The following is a 23,258-nucleotide window of genomic DNA, read 5'->3' as shown; positions in this document are numbered from 1 at the left end:
TCTCGATCATTTCTACTTTGTCCCCGTTGATGTAGACAGGGGCATGTTCTCTTCTACGCTTCCTGAAGTCGATGACAATCTTCTTCGTTTTGTTGACATTGAGGGAGAGATTATTGTTGCCGCACCAGTTCACCAGATTCTCTATCTCATTCCTCTACTCTGTCTCATCATTGTTTGAGATCCGACCCACTACGGTGGCGTCATCAGCAAACTTGAAAATTGAGTCGGGGAATTTGGCTACACAGTCATAGGTGTATATGGAGTATAGTAGGGGGCTGAGAACACAGCCTTGTGGGGCACCGGTGTTGAGGATAATCGTGGAGGAGGTGTTGTTGCCTATCCTTACTGATTGTGGTCTTGTGGTCTGTTAGGAAGTTCAGGATTCAGTCACAGGGGGAGGAACCGAGGCCCAGGCCACAGAGTTTGGAGATGAGTTTCGTAGGAATAATGGTGTTGAAGGCTGAGCTGTAGTCAAATAGGAGTCTGATATAGGTGTCTTTGTTATCTAGGTGTTCCAGGGTTGAGGGCAGGGCCACGGAGATGGAGTCTGCTGTAGACCTGTTGCGATGCTGGACGAACTGTAGTGGATGCAGGCAGTCCAGGAAGCTGGAATTGATTCGTGCCATGACTAGCCTTTCTGAATTGTCCTTTAATGTTCAAAGGTGTGTGGGGTTATGGGGTGGGCCTGGGTAAGATGCTCTTTCAAAAAATTGGTGCAGACCTGATGGGCCGAATGGCATCCTTCTGCACTATAGGGATATCTGTGATAGACAATGTTTCGAGTGAGGATGACCCTTCGTCAGAGCTTTTTATAGTATTAGTCATATACAGATTGGGAGAGGACCTTAGGGGAAGAGGATTTATATTTCTTTTCAGCACACATGGCAACATGTAATATTTTCTCTCCTCGTTGAAGTTGAAAATGGAGGCCCTTACAGGCATGGGGAAACACACGGCTGTGAGGTGTGGAGAAAGGAAAAGAGGACCTGCCCTTGAGCAGATTACCACTAAATTTACAGGGTCAATGTGTGCCGCCATTAACTGATAACTGTTACATTGCACAGATATAACCGCAACAATGTGCCAGATGTCAACACATACTCACACGCTGATGGTCTTTAAAGATGTGGAGATGCCGGCGTTGGACTGGGGTAAACACAGTAAGAAGTTTAACAACACCAGGTTAAAGTCCAACAGGTTTATTTGGTAGCAAAAGCCACACAAGCTTTCGAGGCTCTGAGCCCCTTCTTCAGGTGAGTGGGAATTCTGTTCACAAACAGAACTTATAAGACACAGACTCAATTTACATGAATAATGGTTGGAATGCGAATACTTACAACTAATCCAGTCTTTAAGAAACAAAACAATGGGAGTGGAGAGAGCATCAAGACAGGCTAAAAAGATGTGTATTGTCTCCAGACAAGACAGCCAGTGAAACTCTGCAGGTCCACGCAACTGTGGGAGTTACAAATAGTGTGACATAAATTCTGATTCTAGGATCGCATGATAAAGACTCAGGAGGAAAAAAGCAGAAATATTTATGTGAAATAGTGTGACATAAACCCAATATCCCGGTTGAGGCCGTCCTTGTGTGTGCGGAACCTGGCTATCAGTTTCTGCTCCGCGACTCTGCGCTGTCGTGTGTCGCGAAGGCCGCCTTGGAGAACGCTTACCCGAATATCAGAGGCCGAATGCCCGTGACCGCTGAAGTGCTCCCCAACAGGAAGAGAACAGTCTTGCCTGGTGATTGTCGAGCGGTGTTCATTCATCCGTTGTCGCAGCGTCTGCATGGTCTCCCCAATGTACCATGCCTCGGGACATCCTTTCTTGCAGCGTATCAGGTAGACAACGTTGGCCGAGTTGCAAGAGTATGTACCGTGTACCTGGTGGATGGTGTTCTCACGTGAGATGATGGCATCTGTGTCGATGATCCGGCACGTCTTGCAGAGGTTGCTGTGGCAGGGTTGTGTGGTGTCTTGGTCACTGTTCTCCTGAAGGCTGGGTAGTTTGCTGCGGACAATGGTCTGTTTGAGGTTGTGCGGTTGTTTGAAGGCAAGAAGTGGGGGTGTGGGGATGGCCTTGGCGAGATGTTCGTCTTCATCAATTACATGTTGAAGGCTCCGGAGGAGATGCCGTAGCTTCTCCGCTCCGGGGAAGTACTGGACAACGAAGGGTACTCTGTCCACTGTGTCCCGTGTTTGTCTTCTGAGGAGGTCGGTGCGGTTTTTCGCTGTGGCGCGTTGGAACTGTTGATCAATGAGTCTAGCGCCATATCCTGTTCTTATGAGGGCATCTTTCAGCGTCTGGAGGTGTCTGTTGCGATCCTCCTCATCCGAGCAGATCCTGTGTATACGGAGGGCTTGTCCGTAGGGGATGGCTTCTTTAACGTGTTTAGGGTGGAAGCTGGAGAAGTGGAGCATCGTGAGGTTATCCGTGGGCTTGCGGTACAGTGAGGTGCTGAGGTGACCGTCCTTAATGGAGATGCGCGTGTCCAAGAATGCAACCGATTCCGGAGAGTAGTCTATGGTGAGCCTGATGGTGGGATGGAACTTGTTGATGTCATCATAGAGTTGTTTCAGTGATTGTTCACCATGAGTCCAAAGGAAGAAAATGTCATCGATGTATCTAGTGTATAGCACCGGTTGAAGGTCTCGTGCGGTGAAGAAGTCTTGTTCGAACCTGTGCATGAAGATGTTGGCATATTGAGGTGCAAATTTGGTCCCCATGGCTGTTCCGTGTGTCTGGATGAAGAACTGGTTGTTGAAGGTGAAGATATTGTGGTCCAGGATGAAGCGGATGAGATGTAAAATTGCATCTGGAAACTGGCAGTTGTTGGCGCTGAGCACTGAGGCCGTTGCAGCAATGCCATCGTCATGGGGGATGCTGGTGTAGAGTGCTGAGACATCCATTGTGACGAGGAGCGCTCCTGGTTCAACTGCTCCATGTGTGCCGAGTTTCTGTAGGAAGTCCGTCGTGTCGCGACAAAAGCTGGGGGTTCTTTGTACAATGGGTTTCAGGATGCCCTCGACATAGCCGGAGAGGTTCTCGCACAGGGTCCCATTGCCCGATACGATGGGACGGCCGGGTGTGTTTGCCTTGTGTATCTTCGGGAGGCAGTAGAGATCTCCAACGCGGGGAGTACGTGGGATGAGAGCACGGAGGGTGTTCTGAAGGTCCGGATCAAAGGTCTTGATCAGAGTGTTGAGTTGACGGGTGTGTTCTTTGGTCGGATCTGCAGGTAACTGTCTGTAGTGTTCCTCGTTGTTGAGTTGTCGGTACACTTCTTTGCAGTAATCCGTTCTGTTCAGTATGACGATGGCCCCTCCTTTGTCTGCTGGTTTGATGACAATGTTGCGGTTGATCTTGAGAGCGTGGATGGCGTTACGTTGTGCTTGGGTGATGTTCGGGGCTGTCTTGTGAGTGCGGCTGATGAATTTGGTGTTGACGCACCTCCTGACGGCTTGGGCATACATGTCAAGTCGAGGGCAGCGGCCTTCCGGAGGAGTCCAATTCGACTCTTTCCTCTTCGGATGCCATCCGACACATTCCTCGACACAGATGCCATCATCTCACGTGAGAACACCATCCACCAGGTACACGGTACATACTCTTGCAACTCGGCCAACGTTGTCTACCTGATACGCTGCAAGAAAGGATGTCCCGAGGCATGGTACATTGGGGAGACCATGCAGACGCTGCGACAACGGATGAATGAACACCGCTCGACAATCACCAGGCAAGACTGTTCTCTTCCTGTTGGGGAGCACTTCAGCGGTCACGGGCATTCGGCCTCTGATATTCGGGTAAGCGTTCTCCAAGGCGGCCTTCGCGACACACGACAGCGCAGAGTCGCGGAGCAGAAACTGATAGCCAGGTTCCGCACACACAAGGACGGCCTCAACCGGGATATTGGGTTTATGTCACACTATTTCACATAAATATTTCTGCTTTTTTCCTCCTGAGTCTTTATCATGCGATCCTAGAATCAGAATTTATGTCACACTATTTGTAACTCCCACAGTTGCGTGGACCTGCAGAGTTTCACTGGCTGTCTTGTCTGGAGACAATACACATCTTTTTAGCCTGTCTTGATGCTCTCTCCACTCCCATTGTTTTGTTTCTTAAAGACTGGATTAGTTGTAAGTATTCGCATTCCAACCATTATTCATGTAAATTGAGTCTGTGTCTTATAAGTTCTGTTTGTGAACAGAATTCCCACTCACCTGAAGAAGGGGCTCAGAGCCTCGAAAGCTTGTGTGGCTTTTGCTACCAAATAAACCTGTTGGACTTTAACCTGGTGTTGTTAAACTTCTTACTACGGTCTTTAAAGAAACATGGGCTTTTTTTATAAATCATATTCAAGATATGGAACCTCACTGGCCAAGATGCCATTTACTAAATATTCACAGTGAGATTGAGTTGGAAGCATTACATTTTCTTGAACCATAGCAGTAGCTGTGGGAAAGGTACTACCATAGTACAATTAAGTAGGGTGTACCAGGATTTTGATCCAGGAATTTTGAAGAAACCACAACATCTGACCACAGTGAGTGTTCCGTAACAATGTCACTCTCCAGATCAGTAATGCCTGCCCCTTAAAACATGGTTCTCACAAAAACCCCGTTCTCATGTGTTGCTGGTCCCATTATGTGTATTCTTGGCTCTGCATGATTGAGGTGTTCCCTATCCTGTCTACATTGTTGAGAGGGGAAGTTATGGTGTTTAAGGAAAGATGTATCACCCATGCAGAAGGCTCATATCCCATCCAACTTCATCTACCCACTATCTCTCGGCAGGATTTCAATAATATGAGCCTATTACCAGAGATTATGTGCACTTCCCTCAGCCAGACAGGTGTCTGACATTCCCAGAGCCAATATGCTGATCTCAACAAAATCTGGGAGCACCTTGCCACCTCAATGTGATGAAGCAATGGCACAACTGTGTACAGGTGCTGAGATGTCCAACCGCAAATATCTCTCATTCTGTAGTTTTGACTATACTAGGGAAAAGGGTTTCATCACGAAGGTATACTGCAAAATCTGATTTCCACTCCATCTGACGAAGGAGCAGCACTCCGAAAGCTAGTGGCATTTGCTACCAAATAAACCTGTTGGACTTTAACCTGGTGTTGTTAGACTCCTTACTGTGTCCTCCTCAGAGGCAGAGACGTGCTGCTCCTCCATATCATCTGGCAAGTTGTCACCCCTTTGCAGTGCCAGATTGCATAATGCGCAGCAAGCCACAATAATGCTTTGGGGAGTGCACTGGAGTGCTCTGTCAGATCTGTCCAGGCATCAGAACTGCATTTTCAGTATCCTTCTAGTGTGCCATGAGCATCATTGTATCTTCTCTCAGCAGGAGTCTGAGGCTGCTGTACGAGCATCATCAACCACGTCCTTTGCGGATAACCCTGGTCCCCAAGGAGCCAACCCTGGATCTGGTGTAGTCCATATGTCTGGGATCTGTGATCAACTCAAGATATAAGAGTTGTGGACGCTTCCAGGATATCAGGTACAAACCTGCATGATATATTTGTTATGGTCGCACAGCAGCTGCACATTGAGTGGAAGCCTTTGCGGTTACGTATTGGACTGCTTATTGCCAGGGAGGTTTTATAGCTATGTGAATGCAGTTGATGTCAGTGGAAATCCAGAAGTCTCAGCAAATCCCAATGGTCTTGTATCCTGTCCTGCTTGATCTCTCTCAAAGTTCACAAAATTGTGGGCTTTTGCAAAAATGGAGGTCTGTCACCTCCTGCATGCATTTGTGCGTCAATGTTTGGGAGATCCTACAGAAGCTTCCAGTGTAGACCTGGAAGGAGTCACTGTTGGAGAAGTTGAGTGCACCAGTTACTTTTATGGCCAACAGCAGTAGGTGTCCTCCCAGTATCATTGCTGCCAAATCTTGCAGAATATGGCAAATGTGAATGACCTGATTCATTGACATGTACAGGCATTTGCAACACTGGTTCTTGCTCTTCTGCAGATAGCACCTGCGACATCCATACATTTGAGATCCAGAAGGTACCTTCTGATGAAGACTGTCTGAAGATCATCCTCTGCGCCTGGAGAAGACCTGCTGCCCCTTGCTCTTGAGGGTTCGGCTCCTCCTTTTGGTGAGCCAGGCATCTCTTTTGCATTCTTCTCCTTCTTTTCTCCTGCCTGTAAGCAATAATGGCGGCAGTGACAACACCAGGTTCCATTTTCCTATTGGTCTCCACCCAAGAGTCAGCATTTGTTTGTAAAGGTCCACTTTGGTCAAGGAATTGTCTGTAACTGTGGTCTCAAGACCTTTTGGTGCATGTCAGAGAGTCCTGGCCTCTGATATGATGTCCATTGTGGGGTGAGCATGAATGTTCACCATGTTTCGCACTCACCTCAACCCACATGACTGACTGCTGATAGCTTTGGCCAGGTGACTGGATGTTCTGCTTTCAGCTGAGATGCTGGGATCGTCATGACCTGCACTCCAAGCCTGAACAGTTTGGCCTAACCATAAGGGTGAATATTTAGTGTGCATATTATAATAATTAAGGCTTATTATACTCAGCGAGTATTGCAGGGCCACATTTCAAAGGGGGTCCTCTCGAGCTTGTCCAGTCTCCCAATAATTCTGCAGTTGCAGAATACTCTGGTGAATCTGAAAGCTGCACATGAGGAGTTAAAACTAGAGGAACAATCATTGTCACTTTGAGGGATCAGTGTTGCTTGAATGGGCATCACTGCTTCAGTTGACTGACTCCCAGCATGCCAACTGATCAGCTAACTTGCCTCAGCTGTAGCTACATCCTCATCTTAGAATTAACATTCTAGTGAGGTGGCTGTTTCATTCCCACCGCCACCTCCCCTTGCCTCCTGACCTCCAGTCATGTGTTTGTGTACAACCTTCCCCTCAATGGAGCCCCTACTCTTCAGCCCCTTCCCTTCCTGCAGGTATCTCTCTACACTCACTCAATCAGTCACACACACTCACTCTCTCACTCCCACAGTCTCCACACACATGCATGTACACTCACTCCCATATACACACTCACTCACACATACACACACACTCGCTCACATTTGCACTCCTACAAACACACAGACTCTCTCACTTCCAAACACGTGCATGTACTCACTTACATTCACGCACACTAGACATACTCACTCTCCCACTCCCACAGTCATTTTCACTCTACCACACACACTCACTCTCTCACTCCCACAGTTCCCCCACGCATGCATGCACGCACACACGTACTCATTCTCACACACACATTCAATCTCTCACTCCTCTACACATTCAACTCTCTCAGTCCCACAAACACACACTACTCACTCAGTCCCACACACACACTCCACTCTCTCCCTCCCACACACACTCATTCTCCCTCTCTCAGTCCCACAGACACTCCCTCTCTCAGTCCCACATATGCACCACGGCACTGTCTCCTCCCCAGGATTTCTAAAACTTTGCCCTCGCTGAGCTCCAGCCCTGCTTTACCTTCACTCCATCCTCACCACACCTGTGCTTCTCTTGGGCTGGCAGCCCTCTGCACATTCAGCATCATTGACATTCACTGCTACTCCAATCAAAGACTCTCTCTCCCTCATTTGCTGCTGATAGGAGCCTATTGGCTGCAAACGCAGGAAAGGAATGACCTGTGATTGGACGATCAGCACCTTGCAAAATCTTGAATTTCACTAACCTGCATTTTAAACTTACCAACTTGTCTTCCCAGTTTTTGAACGGTGGCTCCACTGGCCACGAAGAGGGTCTTAACCACTCACTGGACAAGCCTGCATTAGAGTATGCTTAAATCCCAGATATTAATGGGAGCACTCAAGAGGTGTCCCTTCAAGATGCCTACTCTGGAGGGGTTAGCTAGAGCCAAGTTTTTCTTAGAGTTAGAAGCAAAGCATGGGTATTGGCTAGTGCAACTGTCTGAAGATTCACAGGAACTAACGATGTTTAAAGCACTGTTTGAGAGATATTGCTTTCTACAGTTACCATTTGGTCTGTCAATGAGTCAGGACCTGTTTCAACAACAAATGAATCGCATTAGCAAGAGTGATCCTGACTTTGTTTGTATTGAAGATGACAGAGCAGACATGGGGGTTATATTGTAGTATTAGACAGTTACATGGGTAAGATTGATATCGAGGGTACGGGCCAAACGCGGGCAATTGAGACTAGTTTAATGGGAAAAACTGGGCGGCATGGACAAGTTGGGCTGAAGGACCTGTTTCCATGCTGTAAAGCTCTATGACTCTATGGTTGTATTCCTCTGTCAGAGTAAATTGAAATGAAGAAATGAACATGACTCACATTAATTACACATCTTTTACTATGGAAGCTGAGTCCTTCTTTTCTAGCCACCTCCATTAGAATGTGGAGATGCTCGTTATGTTTTTCCTAGGTAGCCCCCATGTGTGCTCATAATAGAAGCTCCTTAAACAGCTCTCAGGTCTGTTGCAGGAATGCAGACTAGTTGTATTTGGTTTCAAAAGCTTGACATCTGCTCAGGCAAACTATTCAAACATTGAACAAGAAACATTTGTATTTGTGCTTGATTTCACCAGATTCCATTCATATGTATTTGGCAAACACTTTGTCGTTGAGACTGATCACAAACCACTAGAAACAAGTGGATGAAGTAGATGTGAAAATAGGAAATATGTACAGTATTGATCCAATGCAATTGGATAAGACAAACATGAAAAGCTGAGCAGAGGCTTCCAGGGATCCTGTCCTCAGGGTATTATGAGAGATCATCCTCAGTAAATGGCCAGTTCCAGTACAAGAGTTTACCACAGACTTCAGAACTTTATGGCCATTTCATGATGAAATTGGCATTTCAAACGGAGTAATTTTCAAGAGTGGACAAGGACTGATGCCTGAAACGCTTTGTCAAGATATATGTGTCCTGTTACAACAGGGTCACATTAGCATTGAAGGAACAAGATGACTTGAATATGAGACAGGCTATTGGCCAGGGTTCGATAATGATATAGAATGAGCTGTAAAGATGTGTGATGCATCAGCCAAGTCAACACAAAGGCCACTCCATCCATGTTCAGGCAAAGCCAAGCTCAAGAATAACCACTGACTTGCTTACTGTCAGAGGTGATGATTTAACCATAGAGCAATAAAACCCTACAGTGCAGAAGGAGGCCATTTGGCCCATCAAGTCTGCACCAACTCTCTGAAAGAGCGACATTGAGAAGGAATAAATATGAGTTCAGAGAGTTATACAACAACACCATTCCTAACACTCCTGTGGCATCAAGAACATGTACACAATCCAGGTCTGAGTGTGGAGTTAAGGGAGATGACACATACAACACTCAGGTGCAAGATAATTATCAGTATACCTATGAGCCAAGAGAAAAAAGTTGACAATTCCAGATCTCAGCAAAGTTTCACTGTTAGCAGATCACACTGAGTCAGCAGACCATCTGTATGGGCAGGCGGGATTTTACGGCCTTGTTTGACCAAGACCAGAAATTCTCGCCCGAGGTCAACAGACATTTCCGTTGTCCGCTCCTCGCCAGCTCCGATTCCATGGCGGGCGATGTGGTAGAGTTCTGGCGTATGTTTCAGAGACATTAACTTGACCTTTTTTTTCTATTTAAGGAAAGGGGGTGTTCTGATATTGCTTTGTATTGCATGTAGTTTAACATGTAAATTGTTTGGTTTACATTATCACAGGAAGTGATACAAGTTAATGTGATATATTAAATGGAGCAATGTCGATTAGCCAGCAACACATGTATGAAGCGCTCTCCCGGAATCCTGTTATTCTTCAATAAAGAACCCTTCATTTAATTTACCAATCATTGTCATTGTGTTTGGTACGTTTGCGTTGAGAGAGAATAACACAACACTCTTCTTCAAACAGATCCCTTACACCCACCTGATTATGCCCATGGGACCTCAGTTTGACATCATGCAAAACACAGTGCAGTTGACAATGCATGGCATCCACATGACTGCACAAATGTCAGCCTGAAGTTCTAGAATGGGACTTGAACATATAATGTTCTGACTTGGAGGTATGAGTTATGTCACTGAGCCAAGCTGTTAAATTATAACAATTGTTGATTCAATAATGCTGACCTCCACAATAGTATTCAGTCATTTTAACTCTGCAACTGCTAGGATTCAGTTCAATTAGGTGACATCACACAGAAATTGAAAAAGATGCAAAAATGCACAATTAATTATAAAATATTAGGAAAATTTGAATTTTTGTTTTGTAGAGTGCATACAAATCTCTAGTTTGCAGAGCCCAAACATTGTGTTTAACCATTTGTCACACACACAATATATTTGTCATCTTGCTGTCCATAGTCTGTGAATGGAACTCTCCCAAAAAAATCTAAGTGCCGAATCCACAATCTTGACCCGCCACCCCCCCCCCCCCCCCCCCCCCGCCACCCCCGCCATCCCCTGCAGTGCCAGGGTGCTTCCTGGGCACTGCCAAACTGGCAATGCCCAGGGAGCACCCACCCTGCCCTCAACTCTCTGGGAGGCCTCCATGACCCCCCTTCATTCCATTGGGGGTCAGGCCACCAACTCCCTGTTAGTGGGGAGCCATTGTGAACCCCGCTGGGGTGAAACACTCCTGGCGGGGACGGGGAGAGGCTAGCGGGCCCAGAGACTTCAGTCCCAGCAGCCGGAGATGCGCAGAGGCTGTGGCGCCCAGCGGCAAGCCCGCTACATGCCCTCTGATTATGTCTCACAGCTAGAGCAGTGCAGCGAGCTGGGAGAATCACCCCCCCTGTATGTTTTGTATGGAAAGTAGTGCGTCTCTCCTTAATCTGAATTAATAATTCAGCAGCAAGCTTTTGAGAGTCTAAAATAAAGAAGGCTATTATTCTCACACACCTACCCTGAGTTAACACAACTTCACACACTTGGTCTCACGCACAAACACACACACATAGATTGGATATAGATAAAGATAGCATACTTTTACAGATCACAGCTAATTCAGTCTCTGATTTACAATTTCCGGTCTCTAATGAGGCAGATCTGTGGTTTCTTGAATGGATTTGATGATTTAACATTCGAGTAATGGTCTTGCAAAGCAAAGCGTTCATAGCAGGTTGTGAAGCTTTTTATAGTTGAATATCTAGGAGGTTTGTTCTCAAGTGAATGTTGAACCTGGATCAAGTTAAGTACTTTGGCTGTTTGATGACTTGTAGCTACTTTCAGAATCTGGTTCTTAGACTGGCTGGTGACTGATGGTTCTGATGGATATCCTGGAGTAGTAACCTGTTCCTGAAAGCAGGTTCGATCACATGACCATTGAGTTAACATTTCTGAGGCCCACCTAACCTAGTTTGGATGGGGAAGGTCATTGAGTTACAACGCGAAGTTGATAGCCACCATTGAATTTCCATCTTTTTGTCCAGTGTGAAACATGAAGACAAAGAGCCTGGAAACTCCATAGTCTTTAGGTGTTGGCCCATCCTTAAACAATAAAGTGTATGAATTCCACAAATGGCTGTGAGGTACCCTCACCTATGTCTATATTTAATTACGTATTCACCAGAGACTTGATACTCTTTATAACCTAAATGCCAAAAGTCACATGATTTATGACAGCCATCTTAACAACTTGTTTGTGTCCAATATTTAAAAGTACTGACTGAAAGTTCATTGTATGACATGCCCCTTTTAGGAACATGTACAGTATACTGAAGCAACCAGTTTACTGGTCTTTAGCAGGACCTGAGATAGAAGTTTCCCAGCTAAAGTTAGAGCAGGATCTGGAGGCCAAAGCCATTTCAGTTTTTAATTGGCAAACTCAGCTCATGTTACTTGGAGTAAATGAATTTCATGAATAAATAATACATAAAGTTAAAATTCGTATTATATTTAGCAGCTGTACCTTGTTACAATATGAGGAGCAAGTACAGATTTTAGAATGTGAAAATATGTTTTGAAATATCTGACCAAGATTATATATGATGGATAGATATACTCAGGATTTGACTTCAATGTATATCATCACCATGAGACCTCTCATTACTAACTATTTTTAAAATGTTAGTGAGCCCTTAAAATCCCAGTTTCAAAGCGTGGGATATTATATGTAATTCTGATCTGTCTTTAGATCCACCAAACACACAGCAATGAGACATTTTAATTTAGAGTTTAAATGGAAAAAGTCATCTCAGGTTATCCCCGTGCTTTCGTTCCACTATTAAAACCTCTATTGCACAAGATATAACTTTCCGTTCCACCTAAGCCGTCAGCCATTCACGATATGCATTTAGACTTATAATTGATAATCAACCGAATACAAATTATGCAGCCTTTAACAGTGTTGTAAATAGAGAGTTTCGTGGCTGTTACTTTTTACTGTGTCAGTGCTGGCTGGTCCAGGACTGCTGTTGCGTTTCTATGGATTTCAAATTACCCCGGAAACACTGTTCCATTGGCAGTCGTTAACAAGTGAGCAGGTAACATAGCAACTGCACCTGGACAGTGTGAAAGTCTGCAGTTACATTGAGTTAACGTCAGAAGAAAGAACGCTTATATCTGGCGTGGATGCAGCAGCAATCTTAACTGTCCATTAAAGGGAGTAAACACAGAATTATAGGTTGTCATGTGTTAGGGTTAACGGTGGCGTAACTGGAATAAACTGCTGCGCCTGCAGCGTGAATTCCTTTCCCTTGTTGATCTGAGGTATCTACCACTTATACTTATGAACATACACTTCATTGTTTACACTGCAGAATGGATTTGACGTGAACTGTTTGCAGCAGGTAAGACGGAATGGCCCTGGCAAGTGGACACTGGATTAAGAAAGAAGTCAGAGGAGAACCTCCGTGTCCCAGGTAAATTGCACAGAATACAAATCAGCAGTTTGGAGGAAAAAGCTTGCCTAAGAACATCCAAATAAATATAATCGTTATCAGATTTCGATTCGTTTTGCAGCTTGGGAAAATAAATAATCTTTTAAATGGAATAGGTTTGATGTGCATTTACGTATGTTTTCAATACCTACACGGTATAATATTAACCGACTGCAGTATATTATTACTCCAAAATTAGTTCCCGTACTTGAAATCACAGGATGCTTAAGCAGGAGGTGCATAGAATTATTACGGTGCAGAAGGGGGGCATTCTCCCCTAACTCTGCATATTCTTCCTCCTCAGATAACAGTCTAATCCTCTTTCGAATGCCTGGATTGAATCTGCTTCCACTACACGCTAAGGCAGTGTATTCAATCATTTACTGTGTGAAAACATTTTTTTCTTTAATTGGGGGGGCGGGGAGGGAACCGTCGCCTCCATCAACAGCCTCCCTTTAATATTGTTTTTTCCTCACCACAAAAAGTCTGGGCACTGTGAGCGCTTTGTCCCCTCTGTCCCCCAGTACCCCCTGCCCCTTCCTGTCCGCACCACCATCCCTGGTGACCACAATGCAATTAGGTCCATTGAATAGAGAAAGATAAAAAAGAGTTCTAGATGAGAGCGGTGTTCTCAGTCAGCCAAATTCCTATCCAAGCTGTACATAAATCAAGCCGCTGAGTCTCCTTGACTTTGAAAAAATCCAGGATCCAGTGATTTTCAGATGAAAGGTTAGAGGGGTGTGGAGTAATTATAGCCTGACATGTAGCATTAATTCAGTTCCCATTTTATAGTCAGACATTTGCCCTTATTTTTTATATAATGCCACGGTTTTATATTTATAGCGAAACTGCAAAACTTACGATAATTTAGGACAAAGGGAAGTAGACTTGGTTGGCGCGCAAGGACTAAATTTCACAGCTCCTGCTAGAGTAGAGTTAATGAATGACCTCCACCCATCATAACCTTGTTTAACATTAAAGACTGACCTTTCAATAGGATCTCTGCCACCAAGAGGGATTTTGTGCAATAGAAACTACCGATGTTTAAAATCAGAGACAAATGCACATCTATAAATTAATTTTACCATTAAGTAGTTTATTTTAGTTTATTAGATTGTAAATATCTGTAAGTTTAAATTCAAACAAAAACTCCAATTTCCATTGTTGTTGTATTCTTTATGGTGAACCTGTGCTGATTATAACAGTATTGTTATTGTGAGTTTTACAACAGTACTGAAGCAATTATAACTCTTCAAAGTCCAAAGATGTGCAGGTTAGGTTGATTGGCCATGTTAAATTGTCCCTTAGTGTCTCAAGATGTATCGGTTAGGGGACTTAGTTAGCTAAATATGAGGGGTTACGGGAATAGAGCTTGGATAGGATGCTCTGTCGGAGTTGGTGCTGATTAGATGGGCCGAATGGCCTCTTTCTGCACTTGTAGGGATTCTATGATTCTTCCTCAGCCTCACTTGTAATTTAAATTTCTTTGTTCCTAGTTTTATGCAGATTGAGAGCTGTCAGTCCAGGGGAAAGTCACCCAGTAATGCTGTCAATTTAAGAGTGGGGAGTGGGTGTGGTGTGGCAGGGTGGTGGACAACAATGAGTTGCAGAGTAAAGTTCTCTGCATCCACGTGTATCCTAACTCTATCTCGACTCAGCTTCAACTTCAGAGGAAGATCATTATTTTCTGCAAGTTGTGCGTGTTTGTCAACTTTCTCTTTCACACAATAACCGTCACCATCATCTAATATTTGTAACATAATCTTTACCCTCTGTGGACAAGATTGCAACTATTCAAAGTTGTTTCACTCTAGGCCCTAGAGCTTGTGAAGAAAATAGGATTTATCTCTATCAATCTAATCTGGATATGATGACAGTCCCACAAGGTCAAATAAAGTTTTGATAATTTTCTAATTTTATGTTAATGATGTTGAACTTTATTGTTAGGCAATGGAAGTTCTGACTTGCAAGTAGTTAAGAAATTCCTCAAGGTAAAAGTGAAATTAAGCATGCACTTATAATTACTCTTAATAATGATCATACATATATTTGAGATTATTTTAGCATGGCCAATGCACCTAATTTTTTTTTACCATGGCCAATGCTAAAAAAGATTATACAAATGATAATACAGTTTAATGGAGAACGCACTGCTTTACAGATTTCAAACTTGAAGGGTTAACTGCATACCAGGTCCTGTCAGATCCTAAACAATCTGCTTCAATACCCCTCTTTATATATTTTTTCTCCAGTGTGGATTTGTATGATGGCCACGTTCTATTTTTCACTTAATGAACTTCAGTTTTATCTAGAAGTTGTCCCATTCACGTTATCAAGTGTTAATTTTGACTGAGTTGTCAGTCAAATAATTTAACTGAAGACAGCTACAGAGACACAACACTTGAGTTATCTCTTGACTCTATGTCACAACGGTGTTCTCTGAGGAGTTGGATAAACAAGCTATGATTTCTCAAAAGGATGGCACCATTACCCAATCAATTCTCTCATGACTACATGACTCAATCCAATTGACTAATAAAGTCTGTTTTGCCTCTGTTGAGCTCTTCTCAGTCATATATTTCTGTCCTTGCTTTTCATTTCACTGGAAATGAAACTAAAAACTAAAATTGCCAGCCTTCTAATTGAAACTTAATAATGAAGAGCTAAAAGTTAATATAAAGATTTAACCCTTTCCTATTATCCGTTCTAGCATGTATATTGGGAAATTACCAGTCACTGTTCATGACTTTACACCCATTTCCCAATTTCTAGTGAGTGATGTTCCTGTAGGCAGTGCAAACTCACAAAATAGTTGAACAAGTCCACAGTGTCACTAAGTTCTGTCCTCTATTTGCATTGTAATTTGAGTTTTCTTGTCAAAGTGCCTTTTAAAATTACAATTGATCACTTGTAGGCATGGCCATGGATTGGCAGTCGCTGGAAACATAGCATTCATATTTGGAGGCTGTTCTACCGTTAGTATGAAAGTGAGTAATCGTGTAGGTGTTACTTTCATTTTTATTCAGTATATTTCAGGATATTGTAGATTTATGGTAGCTTTGATCTGATAATCCACGTGATAGTGACCTTTACTATTCAATTGTTTACATTAGCATAATCTTTGAAGTTTGGACGCCCACATCTTTTCTGGCAGTTGTTTTTCCATTGCTAGCAGGTTGTTACATGCAAGCTTCTTCTGATTAGCAATGGAACTTTACAGCCTGCTAATGGAAGGATTTTCACAACTTCTAGCTAATTTTCAGTTTATCAAACTGGTAGCATTATTCCTCATAGATCCTTATTAGCAACGAAATAATCAAAAACTATCTCCAGGAGATTGGTTTGAAAGAAGATCCAATAAGAGGAAAGCAAACTAAGGTTATTAAAAAGGGGGGTGGGTAGCTAAAAGTTCAGCTTTGAGAGGAAGTTTACATAGAAATAGATAGAAATTGCAACACAAAAATTAGACCTTTGAGCCCAACCTTCCATGTAAGCAATTCATTCTAATCACATTTACCCACCCTGTTCTCATATCTCTTTAACTGTTTTTCTTTCATCTTCCTATCTAATAGAACATTAACATTGTTTACGCCTAAAGCAATAACCCTGGAAGTGATTCTATGTCTCTCAACTTTCTGGAAGGAATGTTTTCCTGTGCTCTGGTCTAAATTTCTTTCGTCTAATCTTGCCTCTAAAATTGCTTGCATTGATCCTTCCGCTACTGCAAATAGTCAACTTCTTTTTACCATTTTTTCCAATTTCTAATTTTTCTATCCAATCGCTTTATAATCCATGTTGTTTAAAAACTAAGCCCCAGATATTTAAACTTTTCTTCTTCATATTTGCGTTTCCTCCCACCAAGCAACATCCTAGTCTTCCAACATCTCTTAAAACCTTAGCATGCTTCTTACAGAGTAGTATCCAATACTTCATGCTGTACTCTAACAACTACAACTTGTATCTATATAGCATCTTTAATATCATAAAACATCTCAAAGCATCTCACAGGAGTGTTACAAAGCAAAATTTAACACTGAGCTACAGTAGGCCAGGTGACCAAAAACGTGGTCTCAAAGGTGGGTTGTAAATGAGGAAAGAGGTGGAAATGTTTAGTAAGGGAATTCCAAAGTTTAGGTCCTTGGTAGCTGAAAGCACAGCATTAATGGTGGGACAAATTAAACCGAGTTGTTTAAGAGGCCAGAATTAAGTGAGTGCAGATATGTCAGAGGGTTGTCAGGCTGGAGGAGTTACAGAGATGGGGAGCAAGCAAGCTCAGGGGCAATGGGTGAATGGAACGTGATACAAGTCCGAGTACAAGCAGAAAAAATTTCAATGACATCGTATTTATGGAGAGTGGAATATGGGAGGATGATCAAGAGTTTTTGAAAGTCAAATCTAGAGGTAAGAAGGGTACAGATGTAGGTTTCATTAGCCGATGAGCTGAGGCAGGTGGTACTATGGAAATGGAAGTAGATGGACTCAGTGATGACACAATATGTGTCAAATATGATATCAAGGTTGCGAAAAGTCTGTCTGAGTCTCAGACAGTTGCCAGGAAAAAGGATGGTCTTCTTAACTAGTGAATGGAGTTTATTATGGGGAAGGAAGACAATGACCAGAATTCTCTGCTGCTGCCGGTGAGATTGAAGAATTTGGGGCTCAGCCAAATCTCTGTCACTGCAGCAGGACTGGAGAATTCTCACTGCGGGTGAGGTCAGAGAATCTGGCCCAATGACTTGGATCTTCCTAATATTTAATCAAGTACTGAATGCTGGACAGGTGCAATTTGCTATTGTATTCAAAGTGGATACTCTACCTCAATGTCTTTAATGTCCTATGTACCTATATCTATTAATCTAAACCCTCAAATCTTCTTCTCTTTCACAGCACCAGGCCCACTTCCATTCCATTTATTTGCTCTGACACAATTTGGTGTTCTAGTTTAGTAATGACTTTTCCTCTTGTTGGATTTTAAACCTTATCATATCTTGATCCCAACTCTCAACACTCCTAGCTTTAGTTAACTTATCTCCCTGATCTCCACTATTTCATTATTCGTAACCAGATTTAGCAAAACTTCTGCCATTGTACTAGCATACAGTGTGATGAATGAGCCCTGTATGCATTTTAGATCTAACATTCTTTTTTCTCAATTAATGGGTGGATAACTGAAATGTATCAGAGCAGCATTTTGTTATTCTCACTTCTCTATTGTGAAAGCAAATTTTCTTTTCCATTTCCTTTCCCTAATTTGGAGGTTTATAATACATCATCATTAATGCAATAAATCCCTTTTTAAACTTTGAACTCTAACCATATTGACTCTATTTGTACCCCTTCCTATCTACACTGACCCACTTTGCAGCACTCTTTACCAGATACCACTACATCTCTTTTCTAATCTTTTCTATTCCTCCATTTTAGCAGAGGGCATTGGATAGCAAATTGAAGCATGAATCCTGTGATCTGTTTTTTCCTTTCTCAAGCCTGAGGAATGCTGAAGTTTTCCTGTTTTGAGATCAGCCATCGGGGAAATAGAGTAAGAACTAGCTCAGTAAGTAGAAATAGTTTACTTTGGTTTATCGAGTCCATAAAAGTATACAAGATGATTGCTTTAGAACTTGCAGTTTAGCATTTTATTTTTCTTAAAAGGAAAGCAAAAACCATAGGTGTTGAAATTTTAAAAATACTGAAAACCGTTAACAGGTCAGTTAGTGTCTCTGAATGGAATAGAAATATCACAGCTTCAATTGTAATTAGTAATTTACGTTCATATAATATGTCACTATGAAATATTTGAATCTAATTCTGGAATAATTTTGTGTTTGTTAGGGTGAGCAGCCCAAATATTTTGGTGATTTCTACATGCTTACAGGTATGTAGCTATAGTGAGTTTTGTCTCTCAATTTAAGAAATACCAAATAAATGAATGGTTTATTTAAACCTATCCCTTTATTATGCATTACTTCTGCTGATTCCCAGTGGCTATAAAATTCATACTTTAAGTTGCAGGGTTGGTTCTGTAATCCCCCACTTGAAATGCTCCTAATCGCAGATTGATCATCTTGGGGGAGACATTCAATGGGGATCAAGTACCCCCATTGGCAACAGAGCAACATTGGTAAGAGGCCTGGCAGCTGCTAGTCTGCCTGCTTTCGCAGGCAGGGGGTAAAGCCCAAGGAAAGAAAAAGATAAAGAATTATGAATACTTTACTGAAATCTGGAAACTATTCATTATTGCCACTCGTTTAATAAAGGGTTTCTCTGCATGTTAATATTAGATGAATCATTTTATTTTTCAAGTAAAAGCAAGCAAAGACTGGGAAGAAGATGCAAAACTTTCAACTATCAAGCTCTGATATAGTTAAAAATTAAAAATATCTATGTGGGTAAACACACTACATAGTGTGATACTGAGCCAACCAGAGAACCATGGTTCCCAATTCACTCATTACTGTGTATTGTTGATTGTTTATAAATGGTAGAATATTCCTGTACTATGGAAATGAAAAATGAACTGGGGGTGAGGATCTGGAGTGGTGTAGGGGGGCGTGTAGTCCCCTCAATTGACAACAATCCAGTGACCATTGTTAGGAACTGTACTTGTCTTATTATGGGCAAGCACTGGATTGGCTTGACTAGGGTGTCATCTATGATCCCAAAGGCCTGTTGACATCCAACATCACAAAAAGTGACCATGTGGATGAATTATTGGAGGGAAGTGAGTGCCTGTGGAATTGCAGCCTGAGAAATGTGAGCATTTTCTAAGAAGGAAGGCAAAGGAGAGAAAATTGGGTGGAACATAAGCATCAGAAACTTTTGAAATCTTGCTTTGTTAATGTAGCTTATTCATGCTCATCTGAAACAGCACCATCAGAAATGCTCTGAAGCATCAGCCTAGATAGTGGGTGAAATCTTACCAAAAAATGACACTGTGTTGGTTCCGGTGCAAAAATTGGAGTGCTCCTGCCAATGGTGCCGGCATGCTTTTGGACCATATCTTATGCCTCATTTATGGTAATTTTTATGCCCATGAGTATTGTGCCACACTGCCAGCGTCTTCCATCTGATTCTCCCGCCCTGCAACAACTTAACTGCTGCAAGCTCGGGGGGCTCCATATAAATGTTTTTCCAGAACTTGTTTCACAACAACCAGGGATGGCAGCCAAGAAACCCACACCATGCTTTTCAGAGGGGGCCCTTACAGGATGTTGGATGGAGTGGAGCAGAGGCAGAACACATTCTACCACTGCCCCAGGAGACGGCCTTCCAGGAGGGTTACCACTCCTGCCTGGGATATAGTGGCAACCCTGATGAGTGCAAGCGCACTCCAGAAGAGGACAGGGCAGTAGTGTTGGAAGAAGATGAATGATCATCTTCGCTGAACCGAAGCAAGTGAACCACCCCCAGTCTCTCTATGGACCCCCCTCGACACTCCTCACATCTCCAACCCTTTCTCTCACTCAGCTACCTTGACCTTTGCCAACACTAGTCACCAGTACCCCCCTCCCTCCCACAATCACCATGTTCCCCTAGTAGCTGCTATACTCACACTCCAGCTCCCACCCAAGCCCCACGCCTGACAGATCCCATCACCATCTTAAATGTCAACCCTCCCACCTGCACTCTCCATCACTGCAAGACAAACTCAACCACAACAAGTGTGAGTGGGTGCAGCCAGCTGGAATCATGCCTGAGCGCAGAGCCCTCATAAATTTAGAGAAGCAAGTCTTGAGCTGGGCATGAAGGAGGAAGAGCGTGCCAGCGCTGTTGGTGAAGTGGGGGCAGCAGAGAAACATGGGAATCTTCAACACATACATTGTCATTCCTAAAGCCTCAAGTAAGTAATCAATGTTCCCTCTGTATCCCTTGTAATGCACTAATGCCATGTCCCTTCTCAACGGAACAGGCCAGACCATCCTCATGCCCCCAGACCCACTGGACTCCAGCTGCTCCGAGGGAATCTTCTCCAACCCCACCATTAAAGAGGTGTCACAGCTGTCACCTGCACCCAGTACCAGGGCAGATACTCACACGTCGGTGGGATCACTAAGTAGGCAGGCTTCTGAGTCTCTTCCTGGTGAGCACCCCACAGCTGAAGATCCACAGCAGATGGAGGCAGGGATGTCCCAGGGAACTGGCACTTGGTGGAGTGCTGGAGCCCAGGACTCTGCTGAGACCCTTGCCGATGATGTGCCCTGGCCCTGGTTGTCCCACAGCTGCTGGAGCTGCAGAGGCAGAGTTGTGAGTATCAGGAAGGGATGACAGTATCTCTCCTGAGATTGCAAGGCCAACTGGAGGAGTCCCATCACCTTCTATCCGAGGAGATGGTGCCGTCACTTCAGCACATCGAGGGCAACATTGAGAGGGTGGTGTCTACAGTGGAGACAATCTCCTGCTATGGGATGCACGCCATGGCAAGAGATGTCCATACCATGGCTCAGCTCATGACCTCCATGTCTGAGAGCATGAGCTCTATGGTGCAGGGCTTCAACTGCATGGTGCAGGCACTGGTGGGAATTCACGAGTGTCAGCACCAGAGTATGGTGGGGTTTCTGGATCTCATTCTGCTACCCCTCCAACCCATGAAGTAGCACAAGGGCTCCCGAGAGCCTGAAGGGAAGAGAATCGGCAGGAGTACAGCCCAGAGTCCTCCAGTCAGGGGACCTTGGGCGTCTTCAGCCCATCTGACACCTCCCTCCCTGTGAGTGACACACCTCTAACCCCTGACACTGAAGGTCAAACATCCGTGCTGCCCTAAAGCAAGCCTGCACTCACCAGGTCTCAGCTGCCCATGATCATGTCAGGTAACCGAGCGTGGAAGTCAGCACACCATCTTAACCTCAGCTATGGATCCTAGAAGTAGGATGAGGGTTTGGAAGATTAAGGTACTATAGACACTTGGTGAACATGAATGAATATAGGCACTAGTGTAGATCGGTCACCATTGAATGTTTTGCATTAAAGGTCACTTTGTTCACCCACAAAACCTCCACCCTGCCTGTTCGTGCCATCAAGCTTGGGGAATAATCGTGCTGACCCGGCGCTTCATCCCCGTGAGAATGGCAGTGCTTTGTTCCCCTCACACCAACACAGCGAGGAGGTGCTGCTGTTGGCATGCCCCCCCCCCCCCACACCCTCAACCCCCATCCACGGAAGGCTGAACCTCCTCACCCCCCTCCATCAAAGCACATTGCTTTCATGTCTAACATTGTTCTCTTGTGATCATGAGGCCAAGAGCTGTCGAGGTGCTGCCAGCCTGCCCACCTCCGCTATAAGGTAGATGTGAACACCATGACCTCTGATATGAGTGGGGCTTCTAGTAGCTGACGCTGTGTATCTCGCAGTTCTGAGTCCAATGATAAGACCATTCGATGGCAGGACACGTTAAGCTCTCTGTCAGGCAGGCATCAGACATATCACTGAGGATAAGAGGAGCATCACTCTGTCCTCCATGCAAGTCATCATCATTCTCCTGCAGTGTCTGGCCAATAGCTTCAGTGCCCTGCCCATGATGCCTGGCAACAGTGTGGGAGCATACTGCTGGCAAGACATAACTGGTTAGATGTCAGTCCCCATGGTTGGAGAGCTTTTCGCTGCTTAGTCCTGCTCGTCCCCGAAGCGATGAGGGCATCCCTAGCATGTCAGACGAGTCGGGCTCTGACCACTGCCCAGGGTTTTTCTGCCTGCTATACTGCACGGTCACCCTCACTGTCCTCCTCAACATCCTCCTCATCCTCCAGGTAAAGGTAGTCTCCCCTCTGCAGCGCCAGGTTGTAGAGACCACAGCAGACTACTCTGATGTGGGAGACGCTGTGGGGGCTCTATTGTAGGGCATCTTCAGCAGGACAATCGCTTATTCGATCAGCGTGCATGTGACGCGTGAGCCTCATTGTGCCCTCTGCACTGGGATCATCAGCCAGCTCCTGAATGGGTGCCCCTTGTCCCCGAGGAGCCTCCCCCACTGCCGGTGCTCTCCCTCAAAGACAGCTTGGATCTGAGAGTGCCCCCCAGTGTAGCTGTCATGGATGCTCCCCAGGAAATGGGCAGACTTGTGCATGAAGCACATCATGTGGCACAAACGAGCTGCGCATTGAGGGAAGTGTATCCCTTGCATTTCATGAATGATGTCTCGTGGCACCATGGAATGCACAGGACCACGTGGATACAGTCAATCAGACCTTACATCTGGGGCAAGACAGGCGTGTAGTGAACACCCCAGAGATTGATTGCTACGTGAGCGCTCACTTCTGAACTCCCACTTGGCTGAAGATGCCAGGTTCACAATTGTGTAGAGTTGTTGTAAATGGCATTGATGTAACATCATGCTGGTGCCCGCTGAATATCCGGTGAGTGGGGGGGGGAAGTCCTAGAGAAAGTACCTGCAAACAACATTGTGATGTATTA

General features: G+C 44.3%; 1 protein-coding gene across 1 annotated transcript in view; it reads left to right on the top strand.

The window, feature by feature from the left end:
* Nucleotides 1–9,935: 9,935 nt before the first annotated feature.
* Nucleotides 9,936–23,258, top strand: part of LOC144494663 (uncharacterized) — a 112,888-nt gene continuing 99,565 nt past the window's right edge. Inside the window, exons 1-4 of the mRNA XM_078213866.1 lie at nt 9,936–10,037; nt 12,759–12,833; nt 15,766–15,850; nt 18,693–18,726. Of these exons, the coding sequence (XP_078069992.1) occupies nt 12,772–12,833; nt 15,766–15,850; nt 18,693–18,726 (181 nt within the window). The 5' untranslated portion in view covers nt 9,936–10,037; nt 12,759–12,771. The remainder of the gene's footprint in view (nt 10,038–12,758; nt 12,834–15,765; nt 15,851–18,692; nt 18,727–23,258) is intronic.

This window comes from Mustelus asterias, chromosome 6 (assembly GCF_964213995.1).
Source record: "Mustelus asterias chromosome 6, sMusAst1.hap1.1, whole genome shotgun sequence".
Classification (NCBI taxonomy): domain Eukaryota; kingdom Metazoa; phylum Chordata; class Chondrichthyes; order Carcharhiniformes; family Triakidae; genus Mustelus; species Mustelus asterias.
Note: the sequence above shows the minus strand (reverse complement) of the source record. Positions and strands in the feature narration are given on the sequence as shown.